Here is a 25,726-nt window from a genome sequence, read left to right on the forward strand (position 1 = left end):
TTCTGACATTYTTTCCTTGAAAAACCAAACTGCTTTTGGTATGAACTGAGGCAGAAATTATGCTGCATCAGACATTTTAGGCTGTTGCAATTAGTGTGATTAGCATGGCTTCAGCACAGAATTAGGTAGTAAGTTCTGAACATGTCAACAAGAGTGTAACTCTTTTAAAGAAGGGTAGTGAATGCAAGTTTGTCTTTGTAGAGTTTTTGGGGAATCTGCCCTCATGTCACATGCTTTTTGTCATCCTGATTCTTGCTTTCTTTCCTGGTGTGACATGGCCACACCCCAAGCAGGGACAGTATTCCCAGAATCAGCTCAAACATGAAACAGACCTGACACAACATGGGGTGATGTTTTCTTGACACCTGCGGGGATCCATGCCCATCGGGTGGGGATTTGTTTTGGTTCAGGGTGGGTTTTTGGCTTTTTTTGTTAAAAGCTGTTGTGGAGCAAGTGCTGTGGAAATGGTGCTTACCCAGGCTGGGAGGTGAGAGACACAGGCAGGGCAAAGGCTGGAGGCGGAGGGTGCCGCGGGCAAGGATGGGTTTGCCATCTCTGCTCACCTTGGTAGCAGCAGGGTCAGTGGTGTCCTGGGGCGGATCAGGAAGAGTGGGGCCAGCAGGTTGGGGGATCAGGTTGGGCCAGCAGGTTATCCTCCCCTCCCCCTCTGCCCTAGTGAGGGCTTTGTCCACTTCTGGGTTCCTCTGCACCAGAAAGACATGGAGCTATTGCAGAGGGTTCAGCAGAGGGCTACAAAGATGATAGCGGGGTTTGGAACATCTGTCTTAGGGGAGGAGACTGCAGGAGCTGAGTCTCTTTTATTTGGAGAAGACTCAGAAGGGATCTCATCAATACATTAAAGTACCTCTAAGACAGGGGCCAAGAAGACGGTGCCTGACTCTTCAGTGGTACCCAATGACAGGACAAGTAGCAATGGCCATAAACTAAAACACAGAAAGTTCCATTTCAACATGAGGAAAACCTTCTTTACCTTGAGATGGGCAAAGCATTGGAACAGGCASCCCRGGGASGTCGTGGAGTCTCCTTCGGAGATTCCAAATCCAYCGGACGCGTTCCTGTGTGGCCTGCTCTAGGSGGCCCTGCCTTGGCAGCGGTGTTGGACGGCATGATCTGCAAAGGTCCCTTTCCCGGCTGGCTGTTGATTCTGCGATTAAGGCGAGCTCGCTCCCCTCAGCGGCCCCGCAGCCCTCACGGGCGGGGCGGTGCCGATCCCGATCCCGAGGCGGGGCCGATCCCGCCCCGCTCCCTGCGCATGCGTGGCCGTGGCTCTCGCCATGGCGGGCGCGCTGGGGGGAATGTTCGGCTCGCAGGCCCCGGGGCCGCCACCGCCGCCGGGACCGCCCGGCCCGCCCGGCCTCATCCCGCCGCCCGCGGGGCCGCGCAACCCCAACAACACGCTGGTGGACGAGCTGGAAGCGTCCTTCGAGGTGAGGGGGGGCAGCCGCGGGCGGGCGCTGCCTGCCGGCGCCGGTCCCCCGCAGGCGCTCAGCGCGCTGCTTCCCTGTCCCGCAGGCCTGCTTCGCCTCGCTGGTGAGCCAGGACTACGTGAACGGCACGGACCAGGAGGAGATCCGCACCGGTGAGCCCGGGGAGGCGCAGGGGGGCCCGCTCCTCGGAGCAGTGGCACGAAGGAAACCCACCCGGGCATGGCCGGGGTCTGGTGGGAAGATCTGAGGCTCAGAAGGTTGGGTGGGGTTATACTGGCGTGCGGTGAAATGCGGGTTTCAAACATCAGGGAGGAGACGTGATGCATTCGGATCTGCACGAAACAGTAACAGTGGGTGGAAAAGGCCAGGCCAGGTTGTTCAGTAGCGGTGCTTCAGGGCTTGAGTGATGCACCTCCGTCCAGGCGGAATAAATGCSGCATGAAAAGGAGCTTGAAAAGTGGCCCTTGACTACGCCTTAGAAGTGCACCTGTCCCTAAAAATTTTTTGTRGCTTCACTCAAGTGGCATTTCAAAACCAGCATAAATGCTTTTCAAAACTTTATGGATATYTGAGGATGTGGATGTTCATGTGCTGGCATGGAAGAGCTTTTATTACCAAAACAGCAGTGTGTAGAATATGGAGGCAGAATGTTCTTCTCAATATGTGCATATTTTAGGGCCCTACACTGAGTTTGTTGCTCAGGCATGCAGAAGTGTTTTCTTTATTCAACCAAGTTCCATAAATTATTTTATTACTCCTTATCATTGTCAGAAATATAATAAAACTTGGAAGGAARTGTTCTTCTCCTGCACTTGTAAGTTACAAGTTTGCAAAGCAGTGTTTTGTGCAGAGATGTCATTTTAGATATTCTGAAGATTTTCTTTGTAGAAAATACTGTGAAAAATTTTTAATAGACCACTACCGTTACCAGCCTGAAATTCTTTTTTTTTTTTTTTTAAATCTGTTCTTTCAATATTGTTATTATATGTTTAGGTGTTGATCAGTGCATCCAAAAGTTTTTGGATGTTGCAAGACAGACTGAATGCTTTTTTCTACAAAAAAGACTGCAACTATCAGTCCAGAAACCAGAACAAGTAATTAAAGAGGTATGTTAATTTACCTGTCTTGTGCTAAATCAGGTAGGGTATGTACCTGAATCATCTCGTTCACATCAATTTTGGGTTTCTCAACATGATGCTGTACCTTAAGTTTGTAGAACTTGACTGTTACAATAACTCTCACCATGAACCTGGGGAAGCTGGATGCTGCTTTGTGGACTGTTAAAACACAGCTGATAATTCATTGGAAGAGACTAACTAGTTAGTTTGATTTTACTGGGGGTAACAATCTCTGACATGTGTGACCTCGATGAATTGCACTAGTGCATTCACAGTGATTTTCCTCTGTATCATTAGACACTTTTCTGTTATTCCACTTTTCCACTGTAAGGTCAGCTTGAAAATTCAAGTTCTAAAAAAGTTACATGCTCTTTATGTGAGATGGTTATTCTTAGGAATATTATCTCTTTACTAATGCATAATTTTTTCATCCATAGGATGTCTCAGAATTAAGAAATGAATTGCAGAGAAAAGAAGCATTAATACAGAAGCATTTGAGTAAACTGAGACACTGGCAACAGGTGCTTGAAGACATCAGTGTACAGCACAAAAAGCCTGCAGAAATGCCTCARGGTCCATTAGCTTACCTGGAACAAGCATCTGCAAATATTCCTGCTCCAATGAAGCAAACATAATCTTCACTTTTACACAGTTCAGTATTTCAAAAGCAATGGTGTTCTTTATGCTTTTTGTATAATGTAATTTGTACTGCAAATACAKTTTAAACAATTAAGCAAATAAATTATCTTCCTTTTATTACAGAAGTGTGGATTGTTTTTATGTTTCAATGGAAAATATTCAGAGTAGCTGTTCAGGGTCTTTCTGGTAGAAGTGTGTCTCCCAGAATGCATCCTGTTCCTTCTAGAGGGGGTGGCCCTTGCACTCCACTTTGTCTTTTTGGTCCGATCAAAATATTTGCAAAGATTAGTGTTTGATTTTACYGGACTACTTAAATGTTAATTATCAGTGAGTACAAAGGAGTACCACTGCAGAAACACCCTTAAAATTGCCTGTAAGTAGGTCAGACCACTTTTTTCAAAAATGAATTGTCATTCACTGGAATTGCTCACCTCATGGAAGGTGTCTTAGGATATACAAAAATTTGGTTTTTACAGGATGAACTGAAATAGAAAAATGCACACAAAAAAGTGGGATATGCAATGCAGGACTAATGTTACTGATGTTCTCAGGCTACTGTAGAGGTGATCCAAAATACCTGTCCCCAAAATAAAGACTACTTACTGTGGAGGAAGGGTCACCAGCACTGTCCAGTATAAAGAATTAGCTTCTGTTGCAGAGTTTTATTTAGTAAGCTAAATTATCCAAAAAGGTTTTGGAGGTAGCAATGGCAAAAGACATCTCTCTATGTTTTACTAGGCACCAAATTTAATTCATCCATGTAACCAGGAAAATGACTTCTACACCTACCTTTTGGGAGGCAGAGTTAACTAATTATTTGTTGTAACCCTGGAAATAAGAATTACTAATTGTGTACTCAGATTCTAGTGTTCTTGGGGCAGAGTGGATCAAAAGTAATTAAAACAGCCCAGTCCATTTCCATGCTCACAGATACCAAGGCACCCTTCAGTGTTACTGTACACTRTTTAATCTCTGATTACAAGTATGAAAATGCCTTTTTGCCAACTCTAATGCCAAAGTCACTTTTACAACCAAGCAGTTCCTCCTGGGAAAAATACCAGGTAAATGGGATGAAAAGTATTAGCCTGTAGAAGTGTTCTCCCTTTCTTCCACCTTTGCACCACCAGTGAGATGSAGTGGTTGTTTTGTATGAACTGTTTGCATCTATTAGTGCAGCTCTTGCTGGCTCTTGGATGTAAGAAGAGGTTAGGTCGGACTTGAAAATTTTTTTCGGTAGCTAGGCCCTGCTGGTCGAAATTTAAAGGGAGATTCAAACTGTACAGCAATTGAAAAGGAACTATCCTCTGTATTAAATACCAAGCTCCTGGTTGTGCATTTCCCTGCCTTTCACACTTACTGGGTTAATTACCCAAGAGTTAACTTCTTCATAGATTCTTTCCTCCCAGCAAAGAGTTAGCATGATCTGATAAATGTAGTCATTCCCCCATTTTGCATTTAGGTGGGCACAAAACTAGAGAGATAAAAGGTATAAGTAGGTGGGTTGCCATCCTTCTGGAACTCAGTGTATGAGCCTGACTCACTTCAACATAACATAGCACTCTTGAAAAACATAGAAATTGGATCATTTACAAGCTTTAATGTTTATACTTACACATCATCTTAATTTATCGGGCTGATACATATATTGAAATTCAATGGGAATATTACACAGCAATGATGATCATACAAAATAATTCATAAAGCAAACCAGAAATTGTTTCTAAACCAGCCTGCTATAAACATGCTATTTTTTGAAGGTGTACCACATGCTGTACAGGTTAAAATTCATTTACCAAAGAGCATTAAAAACTTTTAAAATTACATTATTATATGCAGAACTTACTTTAAACAGCTGATGAAGCAAATATATAAATGTACAGAAGTAAGATCTTTTTTCAGCTGGTGCCAAACTGAAGGAGGTATCAGAGTCCATATTGCATTTTTAATGAAATTGTTGAGTTGTACAGTCTCTTGATTAAAAAGTCTTTTCACATAAGTATCCAAGCTCTTGCTTTTTCTTCATTTTTTTACAGAAGTTGTTAAAATTCTGAAATTCATGCCTTGTAACTCCCTAGTTATYAGATGTAAGAGAGTATAGGTATTCCTAACTGTTTACTTAGAAATTACATGTTTTTTTCCTTCCCTTAAATCATCTATTGGATTATAATTCCTGAAAAGAAAACAGGAATGACTCCTATAGTAATTCTGAGTATGGAAATAGTTTGCTTTAAAATGAAAAATACTTAGTAAACCATTCTTGTTGCTGAGGATCTTGTTTTTGGTCATCTTTATTTTGCGGTGGTTCATTGCCGTGTGTCCTGTGTAAACAAACAAGCATTAGCTTCACTGACCTACTAACTTACAATCTTATCAATATGCAATACTTTTCACAGAAAAAGTCATGATCCTTTTAATGGTTCTGTGCTCACATGAATGCATGAGGCCAAAAKGTGCCAGCTACAATTTTAGTGGGATCTGTGCCATCCAGGTAACTGGATTAGCATCTCTGCTAGTAMGATGAAGAAAAGTGTGAGGCAGAGCTAAACAGCTATGGAGAAACATTTAAACATAGTTCTTAACTTGACATTCCAAAAAATAAAACAGAAGGATGCTTCAAGAATATGAAGTCTTGAAAATCAGAGAAYGGCAGCTGCAATTCACTCTTAGAAATATGGAATACAATTTATGCATGAAAAATGTGGGTTAAAAGTTATATTTCAAACTGAAAGATATATCTAAACACTACTTGGCATTCATAATCAATCCTATTACATAGTCCTTGATTTTCTATCACTCAGGATTTTTTTAACATATGATAGCAAATAGGACTTAACTTATGACTGGCTGTTTTAAAAGAATTAAGTGAGTAGCAGCCAAGCTACCCTCAGTCTCTGTGTTCATTTGTTTTCCTTTAAAACAGAAATCTCATCTCCCTTGGCAGCCATCTGGCATGACACAGCATGTTTGTATCTTTAAGATGTGGGAATTGCCAAACAGGAGCCAAGCCTGTCCCAGGTTTTGTCAGCAGTCAGCACCATCTGCCCCCAAGGAAAGAACTCTCTTGCACATAATTTACAGGATAATTAATCACCAGTAGATAGATGAGAAAGGTGGAATTTGTCCTGAAAAATGGTATTCATTCATTGAAAAATGTCCCCCAAATGGTATTTGGGGATTTTTTAATTGTATATTAGCTACATACATTTTTAACTATTTCTTGAAAAAAAAGAGTTCATGTTATAAAACATTGAATATTGTTTAAATGTTCATGCAGAATTTAAGCTCTTTGGAGAGAAAACAAAAAAGTTTAGTTAAGTATCTGCTAATCAGTTTTTAAGTCTCTAACCTTTGCCAAATGGGAAAGATTCAAACATTTCCTAAAATAAAAAACATGCCATCTACATCTTACCAAGTGCAAGGTGAGGCAACAAAAATAAGATGGAAGACACATCCTTAACAGAACTAYTGACAGATGCCATGTTCACAATTAACTACATTCATAGTTTAATACTTGCAACTCCTTTTTTTGTTTGTTTGGGTTTTGGTTTTTTAGGTTGGYTGGTTTGGTTTCATTTGTTTGGTTTTTTTCTACCAGGAGGGATTGCAAGCATAAACTCTGCTGAGCAGGAATCACAGCCTACTTCTGCASTAAAGGTTTGTGCCTGTGTGCAGAAAACCAAACACACAGAGTTTACTGCACAGTAGGAACCTTACATCATTGTGTATTTCCAAATGTCTAATGTGTTTGAATTGCCTGCAAAGATTCTAAACAGGAATTCATTTGTCATCATACAAAATGGACAAATACCTTGTGGCAGCACTGCTGTCTGAGGACTGTGCTGATGGAGAGCCCACCCTGAGGCAGCCAGGACTCCGGTCTAAGCTTGTAGATTTTGTTATTTGAGGAGCACTTCTTTTTGATCTCAAGTCACAGTTCAAAAAGCTCTTTGCGTAGGAAGCTAAATTCGGAACACTGACAACACGACTGGGCACCTCAACTGTTTTCTTCTTCTGCTTTTTATTGTAACAGAAAACTTCATTACAAACACATTTTTTACAATTTATACTATAAAATCTCAACAATATCTTATTCCCAAATGTCTTGTGAGGAACAACCAAATACRAAGGTTTCTATCTTTTTCTATTGGCATTTAAAATTAATTCTCAGGGTATGCTGCAAGTATCCATGGATTTTGTTATCCAATTAAAACAACTTGTGTATTTGAGCCAAAGATTTTAGACACATTAAGGTGCTTCCCACCRATTTAACCTCCCTTCTTTCTATGGCCATTTGTAGAGAGTATCATGCAGAGGGGCTGGAATGACCAAGGGCAGACACCAAGCAACTCACCCAGATACATAATTTTCCTTGATGCATGCAATATTCCAATTAGCTACTCCAAATCTGCAAGCAATGGCCATGCTTATCCCAGCAAAAGACTGAGGTTGTCAGAGTTCTACTGTTTTATATTGGCTTAAACACCTGTAATCTATTCTGCCTATATACTTCCACTGAATTTCTCTTATGCTCAACAACTGACTGTAGGTTAGCTTACTGGAAAGAATTCTACTAAATAATATTATCATAAAAAATTGAGAACACTTTTATTGTCCTGATCGCCTCTATGATCCAAATAGTAATAAAACCAATCATGATTTGTGATTTTAATTGCATTGCCTATCTTACCTTCATGGAGGGAGTCAAGCATACTGTATTAGGGTTAAAAGAAAATGACCGATTCCTGTAAGAGTCAGCGTTGGCTGAAAGTGAATGCTGACATTTTCTTCCTTCCTAAATGGAAACAAAGTTATGTGTATGGAAACATGTATTTGTTGGAAGCTGCTATGGAAAGATACATTTGTCAAACTTTTCCAGAACAGAAACAATCAATATGAAGCAATGTGTGAAACACTGAATTGAGCCTTCCAGCAGATTCTAAAATATGTACGTACATATAAAAGGCGACCTTACCACCAGCTGCTTGATAATCTCTTCTTTCTCACTTAATTTGTCTTGCAGACAGTTTATAAGGTGTGTATCATCAGACCTGGACTCCCACTTTCTTGACTTTTCTTCTAATTCATTAAGTCTGTACCAAAGAAAATACAGACCAGATAAAAACTTTCTCAGATCAGGTTCAAGAGACACTTGGGTTGTACTCTGCCCAAAATTCCCAGCCTACAATACAGGGACATAGCCAGGCCTTTCTGACAAAGCAGCGGTTTTTTTTTTGTTGTTGTTTTTTTTTTTTAAATGGACATTTGTATATGGTTTATGTAGAATTGTCTGAAGTTCAAAAATAAATTGCCAGGGTTAATCCACAACACCTGTCCAGTGTAAAATCCAGCCSGTGTAAAATAGTAAGAAGCTTGCACATCATGTTGCTACTCCAGTTTCCTAAAGAAAAAAATCTCTCACAGTACCTATACATACATTTATTTGCTCTCTTTTCTGACCCAGTAACTTTAGAATTCTCAGAAATACACAATTCCTGAGGAATTTCTCAATCCTGAGAAATACTCAATAACTCTCAGGAAGAGAGGCTTGGATATACATGCTGCTTTAGTGAACCTGGTAAGTCAAAACCTGTAGTCAGAGTTCAGCTTTTTAAATTCCTTAATCAGGGAAAAATACTCAAATGCTAATTGCACATTTTTAGACATGGTGTGGAAACACACATTTGWTTGACCCACGAGAACACAAGTCATTATTTCATCAGCCAAGTTCATGGATTTTGTTGTTTGAAAAACTAAATGCTATGAGTTCACCYGCCATAACCAGGACACATACTGAGAAATGTATTACAGAATACAAACCACCTTTKTTTGGGTGGGGGAGGGGGGATTATTTGCAGGCAAACATTTTTGAGAGGACCACCCCTCACACTTATCTTATTTAAAGATAAATCTTTACATCTGAGAGGTTTAAATGTTAGAGACCTGCTTACATGCAAGGTTTCTCTTCTGGACCTCTGCTACACAGTTGGGTTAAAAGGACAAGGGATATATATATATATATATATATATATATATATATATATATATATATATATTGTTTTGGAGGGGTCTCTCCTGTACTGTCTGAAGCACCATACAACTACTTAATGTCACAGGGGGCTGCAAAGTGCATTTATTTACATGAGCAAGTGGGGGCTTGTTGGAAATTTTCAAGGGAGGGAGAATGGGGTTAAAAAGCTTTTACTCAAAGATGCTGCTCTGCTGAACAAAATTAAGTTCAAGATCATGGATCAAGGCCTCTGGTATCATCTGTGACAAAGGTGATTTTACATTTCATAAAACTTCTAGATCCTACACACAATTTTTAATTTAGTATTGTAAAACTCCACGTATAGTGCTGTGGATTAAACAATATCCAAAATTTATTACAAAGTATCTAGGTCTGTTTGGTTTGCAAAGACAATACCTATACTTCTATTTTAAGCCTCATAATATTTTATTTTTGATTAATACAAAAACTGTACATACTAAGAATAACAAATTCAAACAGAACTCATTGGCAGCATGAGCCAGAGTTTATTTAAATTACTTACGCAGTTTCTAAGGAGAAAATCTTTGCTTGGAGATGTGCCTGAGTGCTGCTGAAATCAGATAATATGTTTTCAATTTCCTTCCGGTGATCTCGTTTCAGTATGTCCAGTTCTTTTTTATGYTTGATATTGAGGTCTTCTACCAGTAGCCTTTTATTGGTATTAAAATATGTCTGAATTCTCATGTTTCCGTATTAGTTGWTTATTATTGAACAAAGCATGCTGTTTTGAGGGATTTTATTGGTRGCAAAAGTAGTTAACCGGGAAAAGATCTGGCTTGTGCCTAGTGCTCTGACTTTGAAATTTTGTTAGCAATCTGAGAAAAAATGTTTTAACACTGATGAAGAGAAAAATAATTTTGAAAAGTACTTGACCTTCACCATTCAGGAAGCRGAAGACCTATTCTGTATAATGATGATATTGATATTCTGGCTAGGGTTACTTTGTGCATAAATCCTAATAATAAAACACGACAAAATACCACTGAAGGTACTTATATAAAAAACTTACTGGTATTAAGCAAAATTATGTTGAAATATCTGGGATCTCATGATAACAGAAACATTTAATGCTTCCTATCATCATCCTAAGAATATTTTTTTAAAGTCAAGAAATGTTGTAATGATGCTTTTAACTATAACATTTATCTTTTTCAGWCAACATATTTTGAAAGATACTGCTATATGATTAACACCATAAACTGAAAACTAAAAAATGCCTAACATTTTCTCAAGACTAACYGTTACCATTGCTTTCTAATCCCAATCCCAAAAGCAACAGATATCTATTGAAAAATGATAGTTTGGGTTTTGTCTGCTAATGCTTTGTTAAACCTTGGAGAAACCTTTTCATTAACCCAGTTGAGAGCCTGTGTTCTATGGTTTAAGGATTAAAATAGAGATGCTCAACTTAGAATATTAACAATTGTAATTTTCACAAAAGATATTCAGTTTACCTTTTGTTTTCCCTTTTTTTCTTTCTAACGTATTGCCAAGCCTATTTCACTTGTTTCAGAAAGACTTCAAGAAAGGCCAAAAGGTTTCTCTCCATGAAATTAAGAGCACAACCATGGGAGTGACTGATTTGGCATTTAGCATAACATAAGAAGCAGAAAAACAAAGGTAAAAAAGGGAGAAGAATTCCTGAAATGAACCTCCAGGAATAGAATATTCTCCTTCAGAATAGCCATTTTGGGACTTGTTTTCTCTTCCCATAAAAACACCTTTGTCTTCACTCATCCTAATCCTTGTAAACATTTTCTGAACTGGAGGTGGAATTAACACAATTCAAGAGAATCAAAATGGGAATTTTTACTTCAAGCAGATTACTGGTTTCAATTACTTCACAAGAGTAGGACTAGTAACTTTGAGTAATTTATTACAAAAATTTCCACATGCAAATAACGAGCCACTATCAGCTTTTAAAATGGAAAAGAAACTATATGGCATAAGACAGGATCACTATTGTTAAAAGTAAAAGCAGCAGATACTTATCTGCACCAATTTAACTATTCCCCTACACAAATTACTAGTCCTKCAAAAGCAAAACAAGAGCTGCAAGTTAAGGTTCCAGGTCTTCCATGGGTTAATTTCAGAGCAGTCTATATCAGGTACCTAGGTCCACTCCAGTGCTTTGGTTCTAATTCYATTTATTTGAAGGATTTCTCCTTACATAATTTCCATTAATACTTCTTTCTCAAATGCTGACTGTAGTAGAGCTCACCATTTACTCCCTGTAAAGAAAATCCTCCAGCCCAGCAGCCTTAGCATTTGAGGCCTTTTAGACCTCATTGCTGATACGTGAATAATTCTCTTCATGAACAGWGACTCTAAATTCCTTCAAGGTAGCTGGAGGGCATTGATGAAACTCTCTGGTTTGCAATTCTCTCTGTTGATCTTGCTTCAAAAGCTTGAAATGAAATTCACTTTGAAGTAACTCTCCAAAGAGTTCAATGGCAAAAAAAAAAAAAAAAAAAAAAAAAAAAAAAAAAAAAAAAAAAAAAAAAAAAAGGTTTCTCATTCTCTTTAAGAATCTACTGACTGGTAGACAGGAATGGAATTATTTTGGCCACTCTGACAGTCTGCAAAGAGATGTTCTATCCACTGAGTGAGTTTCTCTAGACTATACGGGCCACAATTTTGAAGATTCCTTTAAGGACACACTCTTCAGAAATCCTTTTATATGTACAGCTTATGTGGTTAGGGGCATACATTTACACCATTGCAAAAATGAATTGAAAGGTAACCATGCACCAGATCCCTCAGTCTCTCTGCAAAGAGAATGTGTTAAGTATGTTCATCCATAAATTTCAAAGGATTCAACAGCCATACAAATGCAGTGGGCAGTGAACTCAGTCTTGTCTCCTTTGTAAGCTGTGCCAGGGTAAGTTGAGGTTGGACATTAGAAAGGATTTCCCCAAAGGAGGGGTGATTAGACATTGGAATGGGCTGCTCAGAGAGTCTAAGGAAAGACTGGACATGWCACCCAGTGCCATGGTCTAACTGGCACAGTGGTGTTGGTCACAGGTTGGACTCGAAGATCTCAGAGGTTTTTTTCCAACCTAATCGATGCTGGGATTTCACTTTTTCGCAATTCTGCACCATTGGGAAGACCCATTTGCACCACATGTGCTGAGCCTGTGACTACACTAAGACATGGTCCACCTCCTACAAGACAGCCAAGACTACAAATCATCTGGCCCCTCCTGTGCCCTGACAGCTTGTCACAGTGCCAGGCTCACTATCAGCCCAGAGGCACTGTCAGTGTCCCCTCACACTGCCCTTACTTCCCCTGTTCAAAGCTGGCTGCTACAGCCAAAGCAAATTCTTACAGRGTATATATGGCATTCTCAAGTGGTGCCTTCACAGTTAACAGTCCACAAGTTTCAGCTAAAGAGAGTATGTATGAAAACCTGATATTTATTCTCAGAGACTTTTATATTTTTTGAATAGTTCTTTAATGAGTTTAGGATTTATGTCTTCCAGTGCCTTTCAAAGGCTGACATTATGCAGACCTTCTCAGGTCACTCCTGTGGGGATACACTAGACATATTTTTCTGTGACATATAATGAACAATTAGTTCAGATGCCTCTATTACGGCTGGAGGAAAAAGTGAAATGAACTACTTCTTTTGCAAAATTCCTAGCTTCTAAAATTAATACTTTAGAAAGGAAGAATTCTGATAGCATTACACTTGGAACACCACTTATGCTGGCATTATTACTGCATGTATAGATAGCRTCAGGTGCGAATTCAAAGCAAACCTTCTATGCTGTTTTTCTCTGTCCTGAAGGTGTGCAGCTTCTTGCTTCTGTGACTCCAACTCAGCACTGAGTAACTCCATTGTGTCCTTCAAAAGTAAATTTTCTTTCTTGAGTTCACAGATTTCACTCTGACATTTTTCCAGTTCATCATGAAGAGATCTGATCTGGCTTTGGCTACTTCCTTCCTAAGAAAAAGGCCAAATTTAGTTATTCACAGCCTCTTATATTGCTGGAACTGTGTGCATTGAATTTTTGTGATCTGATTTTTCTGTTAAATGTGCCATGCTACATATGTGCAAGACAAAATCTGTGAGCAAAATCTCCTGAATATATTCTGTAGTCTCCATAGTATTTATTTTATTGTAACATTCATTCATTTACTTCTGTTGTAGATTCTGATCTTTAATTGGAAAGGAAAATACTGCCAATAGGGAAAAAATCATATACATTTAAAGTGAGACAGAAAGAAAAAAAACCATTCCATCTCTGTAAGAGACTGCACACTTTTGTTATTACTAGAGAGAGAAATTTGACTCTATTGCTTTTGCTAAACACAGCATGTCAATGAAGTACAAACTGGTCTCTTGCCTGTTGCTTCTTCAGTGTCCTCACACTCTTCAGCTCCATTTGTAGTTCTTCTATTTGTTTCTTTAGGTTTGTACATGCTGTCTGTTGCTCAGAAAGTTCCATTCTTAGAGATCCTAGTAACAGACAGACAATCATTTAGGCAGTCAGAGGCCAGCCGGATGGGGAAGGCAGATACAAGAAATGTAGATGAAAACATGAATGCATTTTGCTTTGTTCCTCAACTCCCTCCTCATTAAGCATAATGGCCTCCTATTACTAGAGAGGTAAGTGAGCTTGAGCCACAATAGCAATGATTCTGTGTTGGGGAGCGAGTTCTGTGAAAGTTGTACAGCAGACCCCATGATCACAATTGCTTCTTCTAATCTAGAACTTGACTGGGGCACCCCTGAGCTCCCCAATAATTCCACTGGTGTTTTACAGAGAGCCATAAGRGAGAATGAGGAGAGCTCCGGTTGTGTTAGAGAAGTACAATACTTAAGTAAGCTCATCTGTCAGATACTCCTATTTTTATGTATATTGGCTACAAGTTTGGGGRTGGATCAAGTACAAGGAGAAAGAAGTTTTTATCTCTGCTGTCTCCCAACAACTTTTCCTGAAGAAGTGAATCTTATCTATTGAATGTAAACCTTAGAGAGCAAGAAATCTTTCTGTCAAATTTTAATTACTAAGAAAAAAAAAAAAAGAAGAAAATTCAGTATGTACTTAAAATACTTTCAAATTATTCTTTCTTTAATTAAAAAACACTTTATAGATGAGCTTGAATAAYCTGAGATTAAACCTGTAGATATTACATGTTTTTCTAATGCTGTTTAGTCCTGAACAGCTTAGGGAACATTGAAAACTGATTAAGCAATACATAGGGAGCAACTGATCTCCTCTGCTGAACTTAACAGAATAGACTTGAAGCACATATAATAATTCTTCCCAACATAGAAAAATAAGTAAAGTCTATAAACTCACTTTAATTTTCCAGTGTCATATACCTCATAATACACACTTGAATGCTGTACACTAGAATACTCTCACAGCAACATTTTGCAGCTGAAAATTGAGGGCTTGGTTAACAAAGAATATTAAGTCTGTATTGCTGACATTGCAGGGTATGAAAAGAGAGATTCACAAAGACCTGAGTTTCCAGAAGAAGGGAAAGAAAATGAATGGAATGAAAGTCAGTGGTTCTCAGCATGTATATATAATCAAGCAATGGGAACAGAGCACACTTTACCTAGCAACAGGGTTTGCTGCTTCTGTATCTGCTCAAGTTCATCATGTAATTCTTTCTTTGCCTTTTCTTCCAAAGTTTGTATTTCCAGCCTATGAGACTGATGTTGGATCTTGAAAGTCTCATTAAATTCCTTTTTCAAACGTTCTTCTGCCTCCTGTAAGCAAAAGTTCCCCCCCAAAAACAAAGTAGTTGGAACTTATTTATCAGCTTGTTGCTTTCTTTGTAATGCTAGGATGGATCTATCCTTTCATTGTAGAACTTTAATTTTCATMACCCCTTTACAAGACACTTTATCAATGCCTGCATAAAAATGAACTGAAGTTAAAAATTAGCACTTAATAGATACAAGAGAAATTATCAGGATATAACTTCTTAGATTTATGTGTATGATGAAATAATAACACTGACATCTGCATTATTTGACATAAGAAAGTTTTACTATTCAACATACAAAGCCCCCAGATTTGACCTGTTTGTCATTAGCTATCATCACAGTGTGTCAGACAAAGGCTTCTATCTTTCCTTGTATCATTCTTGGCTCAAGCTTCCACTATCATTAAAAGTACTGCTGTACAGTACACTGTAAATGATGGAGCAGTTGCTCTTTAGTGGCTCTGAAAGCAAACTCCTGTCCTCAGTTTCATTCTTACCAACTCACTGCTTCAGCTTGTTTTTGCTAAAACTGGAATTTTATTTGGAATATATAACAAGATATTAAATTCTACTTAGGGTGGTTTTATTACCTATGTTTTATAAGGTTGTCTAAGCWGAGAGAATCAACAGGGACAGCTGAACTCCATGTCACAATCACATGCAATTTTTCAAGCTGATTTTTTCTCAGACAGCAACAGTCTTTAGAACCTCAGTATATTGCATTAACATTTTGTTACTGAAATTAATCCACTTGAACCTTTAAAAGCATTGGTTATCCACTTACTGAATTGATTTCTTGTATGTATATAAAGCAATACACATCAYTATATGTGTCTATTATACTTCTTAAGTATTTATGTATAAATTCATAATGGATGAAAAATAATAAAACTGAGGCCTGTTATTAATACATGCAGGAATTCCCTTGTATGTCTGAACTAGGGCCACAGATAAGGGAGCKTGTATTCACTGCAGCCTAACTTTAGGGTGTATTATTTTATGAAACATTTATTCATACTGTGGTCTACGTTAAAATGTTAAAATTATAAAAAACCAAAACAAAGCAAAAACCCCACAATCCACCAACCCCCCTGCCWCCCTTCCCAGCCTGATGATGATGAGGTTTCAAAATCACAGAATAATTCATTATGTGCAACAATGGCAACCCATAATTAGGATAACTGTCAATAACTGAGTTTTGAGTATTGGCTCTCATTAAAATGGTTTCTCCCATAAATATGATATTTTTTTACATCAGTATGTAGTAAACTGACCTTGAGCTCCTGATTCTTGCTTTTCTCCAACATTTTTAAGACTTTTTGGTGCGATGCCTCCAAGTGCAGTTTAACATTYTGGTTTTCTTTAATGCTGTTTTGAAGATCCTGCAAAAGTTTCTCCTTTTCTTTGTTGGACTGTAGATTATGTTTCTTCAGTGACTCCTTGAAATTATTTGCTTGTTGGTCTAATATTTGCTTCAGCTGAGCCACCTTCCAGAAAGTAAGTCAGCAGGATAGGATTAATGGCTGCTTTCACAATGGAGAGGAATTACGTAAAGTTGAGTATATTTTATGAGCATGTACCGCTTTATGAAAAAATAGCAAGATGCTTGTTTTGTGCAAGGAACCCTTGCAACACTTTTGCATATACTACCTGTCAAGTACTTTAAAAAAATTTCAAATCATCTCCATCTCATACCTATAATCCATAGTTCAATTTGCACAATAATAAGGCACAAACCAGAAGGTAGGCCTAAGGCTGTGCTGAAGCTATTCAACAAAACTGGTTTATTTAATTTGAAAGTGGACCTAGCTTTATGTGCCTCAAACTGTGGATTTAAGTTCACTATTCATCCAGTTGTTTCTTGGCTTCTTTTGTTATGATCCAATTAAACATATACACACAAAAAATTATCTGATCAAGCTAGTGAACAATAATTACAAAATACTATTCATAATGAAAAAGATTAATTGCCRTTAATATATCTGTGTAATGGGATCTATCTGTGGATTGGATACACTCCAAGAACGGGCAGATGCCAGAGGCACTTGCCAGCCATACTTTAGTTTCCAGAGCTGCTGAATTTTTTTTTTATTACTTAAAAAAAAAAAAAATCTGGTAAATCGTAAGATTTAATCAAAGGGGCACTTTGGCTTCTGGTTATAGGTAAAAAAATTACTTTGTCTTCACACCTCTTGAACTCAAGCCAATGCTTTCCTATGAAAAGAATGGAAACGCCGAAGTTTTTCAGGTACTGCTGTTCTTTATAAAACTAAATTTTGATGTGAAACACTTAATGCTGTACAGTCTTTCCTATCAGCTGACACAACATGCGTTAACATCACTACACTCAAGTATGCCTTTTTTGCCTGCGTTTCCTAGGCTTTACAAAAAAAAAAATGTGCCAGAAGAATAGACTATATATTTTACAACAGAAAAATCTGAAACAGGAAAAATGTCACTTGGAACACTTCTTAAGCAAATGAAACAGTCATCTGGGTAGGAAAGAAAACTATATAAACTTCATCTATGGTCACAACTATGGTCAACTCTTCACAGACAATTATTGGTTCAAAGCACTTCTAACATAAAACAAAAGATCCGACTAACTAGAAACAGGCTAAACAGCAAATTGGTAGCAACAGAAAAAACAATGTAGTAAGAAATCAGAAGGAAAAGTAGTTTTAAAACATTATTTTTCAGTGATTAAGGGKAAAAGCCCTACAGAAATGTATCAGGCATACAAACACACTCATGAATCCTGTTCCTTTGAACGTATTAGAAGTTAAGAAATTAAYTTTTCCATCCTATCAGGTTTCCTCCTCCTGTCTTGCAATTAAAAAGGCTTCCAAATCCACCAGTCAAAATCCTTTTCTGGAATGTTTTGTAGTGCCCAAATATATCATTGCATTTCCTGGCTTCCAAACAGATAGCCAGACCCTCAATCTGTTGAACCTGGTAAAGCAATGTTTAAGCCAATGAAACTACACCAACTCACATCAGTCCAGAATCTACTTGGATGATTTTATCATTAACAAACCAGCAACACCATGGGATTTTGTGTTTTATAATGTCTTCCTGCTGCAAAACAAAAGTTCTTGAAAAAACTGTACTTTTAATACCATTACAGACTGACTTTTATCCACTGGAATTGCATAAAGTGATCTTAGAGATGCAAACATTATTTAGCCACTGTATAAAATCAAAGCAGCAGTATCTTTTAGGCTCTGCTGAATTCTTTCCAAATTGCAGGGTTATGTTTGCACTTCACCTTTCTTACAATAGTTGATTATGCATTCCACTGTCTTCCAAGTAAAGTAAAAATGAGTAACTATGACTAAAAGATGACTGAAAATTCTGAAATATTTCAACAGTCTTTCAAGTTTCATTCTTTTCTAACCATTACTGTCCTTCTCTTGGATTGGATGGTTTGATTCTTTTGGAGAAGTATTTCTCAGAGTTTGATAGCCCATGGATAAAATACTTGGCAAATGTAAGGCTGCAAATGCCATCACAGTTGACTCACTGCTGCTCTGATTATTTAATTCACTGTGCTTGTAAGTACATTTTCTCAATGCATTGCTAGGGGAAGGATTTAACATAAAAGACTTATAATTGTCTTTTGAGGTAGTATAGATGGTCACTGCAACTGAGAATTTGTTCTGATTCAAAATAAGGCACCCAGATATCACCTATATATAGGGTTTTACACCTACTATGAAGCTATTACATCGTAACAGTAATATGGCAGAAGTAACAACAAAATGAAAAATTGTATTTTACTGGGGTTTTTTACTTATTTCAGAGTTACTTCAATTAAATTCACAATAAACAATCTTCCTAAACTTGTGGYAATTGACCAGAGCGAATAGTGTGAACACAGTCTTTGGCTGCTATTTGGAGATATCTCCAAGATCCATCAAAACTCTGGCCATGGCTGTGGTAGCATTGTTCAAAGATGTATCATGACAAGGTGATGCCTTGATGGGCACTTTCATTTTGTGTATCTTCTAATTTCAGAATAGAAGCACAGAATCATAGAATATTCTGATTGGGAGGGAACATAAGGATCATAGAAGTCCTACTCCTGRCCCTGCAGAGCAGCATCACCAGGAGTCACACCGTGGGCCCGAGAGCATTGTCCAAACACTTCTTCAGCTCTGCCAGGCTTGGTGCTGTGACCCCTTCCCTGGGGAGCTGTTCCAGTGCCCAACCACCCAGAGAAAAACATTTTTCTAATATCCAACCTAAACCTCCCCTGACACAACTTCAGGCCATTYCCTCTGTCCTGTCACTGGTCACCACAGAGAAGAGATCAGTCCCTGCTCCTTCTCTTCTCCTCTTGAGGAAGTTCTAGACTGCAGTGAGRTCTCCCCTCAGTCTCTTCTCCAGGCTGAACAGACCAAGAGACCTCAGCTGCTCCTCATAGGGCTTCCCCTCAACGCCCTTCACCATCTCTGTAGCCATCCTTTGAACACTTTCTAATAGCTTTATATCTTATATTGTGACACCAAGATCTTTTAACACATGCTGAAGAGATCCTGTATAGCAAAAGCAAGGATGCTAATCAATTAGCATTCAACCTACACAGGGTCTCATGTCTTTTCTTCTAAATAACTAAACACATGCAAGTCTATTTCTTGATTCACAAAAATCTTATTAATACAGAAATACTGCCACTTTGAAGTGCAACCCCAGAGAGATGAAATTATCATGCATCTATCTATTTTGCATAGTGCTGTAGCTATGTCAGTCCAACCAAAAATGGGTCTTAGGCAGCCAAGGAAGCTATTTTTAGATCTGAAATCGTATCCAGGTTAGAACTGGATTAGTAACAGCACATTACCTAACCTTTGAGGCGGAAGCTCTGGGCTGAGCCATTGCAAAGATTCCCAGCTGGGAATCGTGCCCTCAGTGAAACATAATGTTATACAGTAAATGGTGCTTTCTTGGCTGTGAATATTCATGTASCTATAGAGGGAAACTATTACAAGTTGAAACTACTTCACAGCCCTGGCAATACGGCCAAGTAATTTGTAGTTTGGAAAGTAACTTCTGGAGTAATCAAGAAAAATGCAAAATTTCTCTTCAAATGGATAATTTCCTCCTTTTAGAGAGCAGATAGATTCTAAGATACAATAAAATGTTTCTCATTGTATCTGTCCAAATCTACCATGGTGCTGTGAACATATGGCATGCTACATACTATTTGATATTWTTTATTGATATTTATGTTTATAGTKGCAATAATTTCCCGCCACTCTTTACCATGATCTTGTGATGTGAGCAGATGAGCAGTTAGAAAACAGTGGTTTCTTTCATATTTTACTCTCCTGAATAGTACTTTGATGACCTGCTACCTTACTTTTTGCATCTGCAAAACCTGAATAATTGCCTTCACTCTAGATAGGTCAACATAGGTTGGATTGACCTTAAATCCTCTCAGAAAAGAATCTGTAGGCAACAGTGGCATGCAGAAATGTGTAATGAAACTTAAAAATAGATGAAACTTTCAGAACATTAAATTACACTTAAATTCTGTATTCCTAAGATTCAGAAATAGATAGAACATCAGAATGTCACTGATAATGGAAAGTAAAAGTATGTTTTACAGGAGAAATGAAAAAGGAAAGCCCATGCTGCACTCACAACTAGTACAGCTAGTGCAGCACAGATGGGACAAAAACCAGGCATTGCATATCATAAATGAGCACAACACATGCCCTGATTGCTGGAACATGCACACCAAGGGGTAGTAATGGCACGTGGGATGGTGGAGGTAGTAGAGAGAGGACAACATTTTGCTGAGCCTCCTGATAAGCCTATCTGTCCTTTTTCTGTCTTTGAACACTCAACAAGAGCTTATTATGGCCCCTGAGAGTCTACAAATGTCATGTGAAGAAGATCTAGGTCTTCAGCTTTTGCAGAGTTGTTGCCATGCAAACACCCACTGAACTTGAGGGAAGCGAAACTGGTTACAATCAGTGAAGATACATCTCTATGCATTACAAAAAAAATCAGAACRTTAACAGGAGCTATAAGAAAGGTTCTAATCTCACTTTGTCCTATATACAAACAATCAGTCACCCTACAATCCTAATATAACCAAACTCCTCACCTTAGCACATCTCCAAAGAGTGATATATGAAATTTATCAAAAAAAATAGGCTTGTCAAAATCTTCATAGATATTGCTTCACAGAAGCAGTTATTTCCATTATTTTTATSTGGAGTCCTTGCATATTTTATTGAGTGATAGACACAACAAATAGTATTAAAATCTAATCCAGAATCTTTCAGATGGGATGAAAAATGAAGAAATGAAATTTTATTATTGCATTACATTTATGGCTAGTTTACCTCAAGTGAAGAGTTTTGAAGTTTCCCAGTTAGTACTTCTTTCTCCTTCTCTAGTTGCTTTAGTTCACACTCAGATTTTCTTTTAAATTCATCTAGCTGTGTCTGGAGCTCCTAAAATTAAAAAAAAAAAAAAAAAAAAAAAAAAAAAAAGAAACAAAAAAAACAAGAGCATGCAATAGCTGGGATAAAGCATGCAGCATGAAAAAGAACACATTTCTTCTACATTATCCTAGATAATACAGCAGTGTACACAATAGTACATGCTACTGTCTTTTATTGCCACTCATGTGTTATTCGATTTAAAAAGTATCAACAGTTTGGTTTGGTCCTTCCTATTCTAATATCAGTGTGACAACACAGTTCACATAATCTTAATCTTCTACTGAAAGCTTCCCTAAGATGTAAAACTGTATAGCATGAAGAGACTGTTTTGCCTTGAGTGGTGTTAATGTTCAAAAATAATTTAGTATGCAAGAGTCACCCACGAGGTCTGGAAAACCATAAATACACATTAGCCATATAAATAACAAGATCACTAACTAATGGGCAATTAAAAGAAAAGAGAATCGAATGAAGCAATATCTGATACCATCCTTAGAAAAAATCATAGTGAGGAAATAAAAATAAATTCAAATAATAATTTAAAAATGAGGATTATATAATCACCTTGTTGCACGAAATACTTCAAAAAATCAATTGTAACACCAGTTGCAAGGCAGTGACAAAGAGCTTGTAGCAATTGTTTGTAGCATTAGCAATTACTTATTGTAGAAAGAATGAAAGTGCAACTTCTAGAAACTTCCTGAAGTGATATGCATTACAAGCTTATTAGTGTGCTTGCTCTTCCTATTTGTGCCAATTTGCTGACTGAAAAAATATTCTACCATGTCTTCAGACACTGCAAATGATGGAAATAGGAAAAAAAAGCAATTTAACACCTCCCCCATCCTATACAGTTCCTTCTCACTCACCCCACCCTAGTTACAACTCAGTTAGAAATTAAAYGATGGAATTAAACAGATATGTGAATATTCTGAGGGAGAAATTARCCTTAGTTTTGCCTGTATAAAAGGGAGATGATATAACAATCTTTTTATTAAAATCTGAAGRTCAGGTGCAGCATTCCCACTTCAGCTCTGTCAACTGACTTCCTTCTCTGTATCGTAACTTTTCTATCTGGAAAAACAGATACAGTACTTCCTAAAAAGCTGTTACAGGCCTTAATTGAGTAAGAAGATAAAACCAGCATCAATAATGAAAAATATTATAATTTTATTTAAGTTTTACTAACTCAATATTTGTCTGATTAAATCTATATTGACCTCTAAGAAGATAATATAAGCAATAATATTTATTGCCTGTAAGTAATAAAGGTCTACTACTATGCCTTTTTTTCTGAAGTATTAACTGTTTGAKACCTAAATTCAATCTGACTCACTCAGCCTGGCATAATTTTAAGCATACATGTACAAGCTAATAATAAGTAGAATACACTATATAATAGGCAAAATCATTTTCATAAGGCTTCACTAGTGTAATTGTGTACCTTGAAGCACTGCATCTTCACATAATGATCAAATTTGAGCCCTTCCCAAGCAGATAAAAGAATGTATACTCACCCCGGTTCAATTTTGAGAAATAAGATTGCACTTTAATGCAAATTAATTCTTCTGACAAACACKAAACACAATTCCTAATCTCCAAGAACAGGCAGGTACAATCAAGCTCAACATTTAGGGACAGCAGCTTTTTATGACTTCACAACTTGTCAGTAAGTATTTTAWTATTCTCAAGTAAATGCTGAACTCAGAAAGTTGGAGCAGTGTTAACTGCAGAAAAATGGGTAGAAGCTCATTCTTAGCATCAAGAAGGGYCTCAAAACCACTTGACAAGTAGTCCGGTTGTCCCATTCTACAAACTGCTCAAATGAACCTTCTTTTCCTGTCTAGAAGATCTTTGACAAACACACAAGTCTTCCSCTTAGCTTGTGCTCAAATTTAGCAAACCACTTGGACATGCATTGACTTGTGAGCTTCACTAAGCATTAAAGCACTGCTTAAAACTACACATGTGTTTCAAGGCTCTCCTCTATTTCAACAGAATTCTGCTCACGGTTAAGTTTCTACTGCACAGAAACATTAGAGACTACTACAAATTTCCTAAAGCCAAAGGATTCAGTCACAGAGTTCTGAGGAAGGTGAAATTCCTTGAAGAATCTCTTAAGCCAATCTCTGCTAATGCATAACAACAAAAATAACAGCTCAGCCACTTAAAACATACTGTAAAAAAAGGTATTCCTCAGGTAAGCTATTTGGATCTACAAGAAGATAAACATTCTTTTTGACAAAATTAAATAAGGACATATATATATATTTCTKCACATGCATTTGTAAATAGTTGTAATTTCATTGGTAACATAYGCAGTCTGAATAAATTTACCAGCACTTTGCAGAATTAGATCCTCTGCCTAAACAATGCAAAATTTTGGTTAAATCAGTTTATCTGAGTATATCACAGCAGGGATCCTTGAAAATTTAAGTCAGAAACTGGAATAACAMACACAATACATTCTTCTTCAGGAAGGCTCTTATATAAATCACTCCAACTGCCACATGGAAAGCATGCAAGGATAAGTATTGCTAAGAAGGCCGTTTATCACATCAAGGATAAATTCACCTTCCTGTCTCTGGAGCTTTTCACAGAAATATATCAGTCTGACCTTTCTTTTTTCTTTTTCTTTTTTTTTCCCCTGTAGTGAGAAAATCCTGGTATTTTATGTTAATTCAAAGTGCCTCCAGTGAGAAGAATACAAATTATGTCACTGTGACAATAAGATTAAAACCAGAAGAATTAAAGCATTTATAAATAGAAGAACATACCTACCTACTACATTTTTTTCAGATTCTATGAAGTTTTAGACTGGCCTGATTTCCTTTGTGTCCTTCATTACATGATCTGCTATAATTTTTAACAGCTATTCCTTCAGACAAATCTTTTCCTTATGGGACTGATGCTTGACTTCACAAAGAAAGTGCTCTGTCTCTTTTATTCATACCCTCCTTGTAAACAGCTACAGTTTCCATAGGATACAAAACACAATAGATATATATAGCATGAAAAAAAAAAAACAAAACCCAGAGTAGAATTCTGGGGTCACAGTAGTCTATTTTATAGTGAATATGCTGTTTAGGTGGAAATATTCCATTGAAAAGCATTGGTGTTATTTTAATTAAAAATGTAGAACTGTACTGATTCAGGATGGTGAGCCTCTTCTGCAGTCTAGGAATGATTTGGGGTTTTTTGCTATTCTAGTTGGAGCTTGGGTACGTAACTCACTTCCAAMCACACAGGCTCCCTCAAGGACAACCTTTGTCTGGTGAAAAAGTATAGTTGATGATTTGCTGATTTTGATGCCAAGTTTAATTTTTCTGAATGGTAGCACAATAGTTGAAGAGAACAAAAAAGCATAGAAAAGATTCAGGGCTGGACAGTTGGTTAAGGGAAGATATTGTAAAGAGGGTACTCTCAGGATACACACATCCCTCATTTTATTGAGTTTATTCTCAGTATCATTTCTGCACAGCTTTTGAGAATAACTGTTTTCTATATTTAAAAATAAATAAATCAGTATTCCAAATTGACCTCAATAGAGAAAGGCTGCCCTGAACATTGTTCTCTTTAAGGTTTTAGTTACAGTAGCAGTTGAACACTATGCCCTGGTCTAACCCAAAGATGCCTGTAGCTCCCTTGCTGTCTTTGCAGCAACTCAAGTACTTCAGTTAATGAACGTGAGTCAGTGTTCCACTGAATGAGCTCAAAGACCTGGCAATCTTACAGGATTGGCTACTGTACAATAATCCAAGAGCCATTAATCTTAAAAGAAAATCTGTGTTGATTTCAGTACTTTTGGAATGCCATGCGTCTGAATATTTGAGAGAAAATCACCTGTTAACGCTCTTGCACATCTTCAGAGTTGCTCTTTTTCTGACTCGGGTAAAAGTCATTTGCTGCAGCTGCGTTATTTGATGTTTCAGTTCCTCTACCTTATTAACAGCTTTGCTTTGGGAATTCAACATAGTTTCCATATCTTCTGTGGTACCAAAATTTGCATTTCAAGTAGCATAAATAACTTGCAGAATTTCCAATATCAGTGACTACTAGCATGGGAAATACTTTAGAATGACATTAATGATCATCTTACCTGCTTTATGCAGGATTTCCTTTCTTGATGTGCATTTCTCTCTTTGACTACACTTAGATCTTCTTCCTCTTTCTTCACTATACATTTTGATCCCAGAATTTCTTGCTGTGTTCACTTAAGCTACACTTCCAAGTCCTAAAATATGCATGACAGTACTTTCCCGTTTATTACACATTTTCTTGTAATA

At 37.5% G+C, this 25,726-nt stretch overlaps 2 protein-coding genes across 4 annotated transcripts in view; one reads left to right on the forward strand and one right to left on the reverse strand.

Annotated features, from left to right (window-relative positions):
* The first annotated feature begins 1,288 nt into the window (after window positions 1-1,288).
* On the forward strand, window positions 1,289-3,705 carry MED28 (mediator complex subunit 28). The gene is made up of 4 exons (XM_057377910.1): window positions 1,289-1,448; window positions 1,534-1,600; window positions 2,442-2,554; window positions 3,004-3,705. Exons 1-4 carry the CDS (start codon window positions 1,296-1,298, stop codon window positions 3,199-3,201), a joined length of 531 nt encoding a protein of 176 aa, XP_057233893.1. The 5' UTR covers window positions 1,289-1,295; the 3' UTR covers window positions 3,202-3,705.
* Window positions 3,706-4,788: 1,083 nt separating this feature from the next.
* FAM184B (family with sequence similarity 184 member B) overlaps window positions 4,789-25,726 on the reverse strand; it is a 39,394-nt gene continuing 18,456 nt past the window's right edge. The window contains exons 3-12 of one of the 3 annotated variants that reach the window (XM_057377908.1): window positions 21,339-21,449; window positions 16,257-16,469; window positions 14,830-14,983; window positions 13,605-13,717; window positions 13,017-13,201; window positions 9,757-9,804; window positions 8,178-8,295; window positions 7,893-7,997; window positions 7,014-7,216; window positions 4,789-5,523 (exon numbers count right to left, since the gene is read on the reverse strand). In XM_057377908.1, the coding sequence (XP_057233891.1) occupies window positions 5,433-5,523; window positions 7,014-7,216; window positions 7,893-7,997; window positions 8,178-8,295; window positions 9,757-9,804; window positions 13,017-13,201; window positions 13,605-13,717; window positions 14,830-14,983; window positions 16,257-16,469; window positions 21,339-21,449 (1,341 nt within the window). In that variant the 3' untranslated portion in view covers window positions 4,789-5,432. Of the gene's footprint in view, window positions 5,524-7,013; window positions 7,220-7,892; window positions 7,998-8,177; window positions 8,296-9,756; window positions 9,805-13,016; window positions 13,202-13,604; window positions 13,718-14,829; window positions 14,984-16,256; window positions 16,470-21,338; window positions 21,450-25,726 lie in introns of all 3 variants that reach the window. The other 2 variants (XM_057377907.1, XM_057377909.1) reach the window with 2 other exon arrangements.

The sequence above is a fragment of the Malurus melanocephalus genome, unplaced genomic scaffold, assembly GCF_030028575.1.
Source record: "Malurus melanocephalus ecotype Western Australia unplaced genomic scaffold, MMel_1.1 scaffold_333, whole genome shotgun sequence".
Lineage (NCBI taxonomy): Eukaryota > Metazoa > Chordata > Aves > Passeriformes > Maluridae > Malurus > Malurus melanocephalus.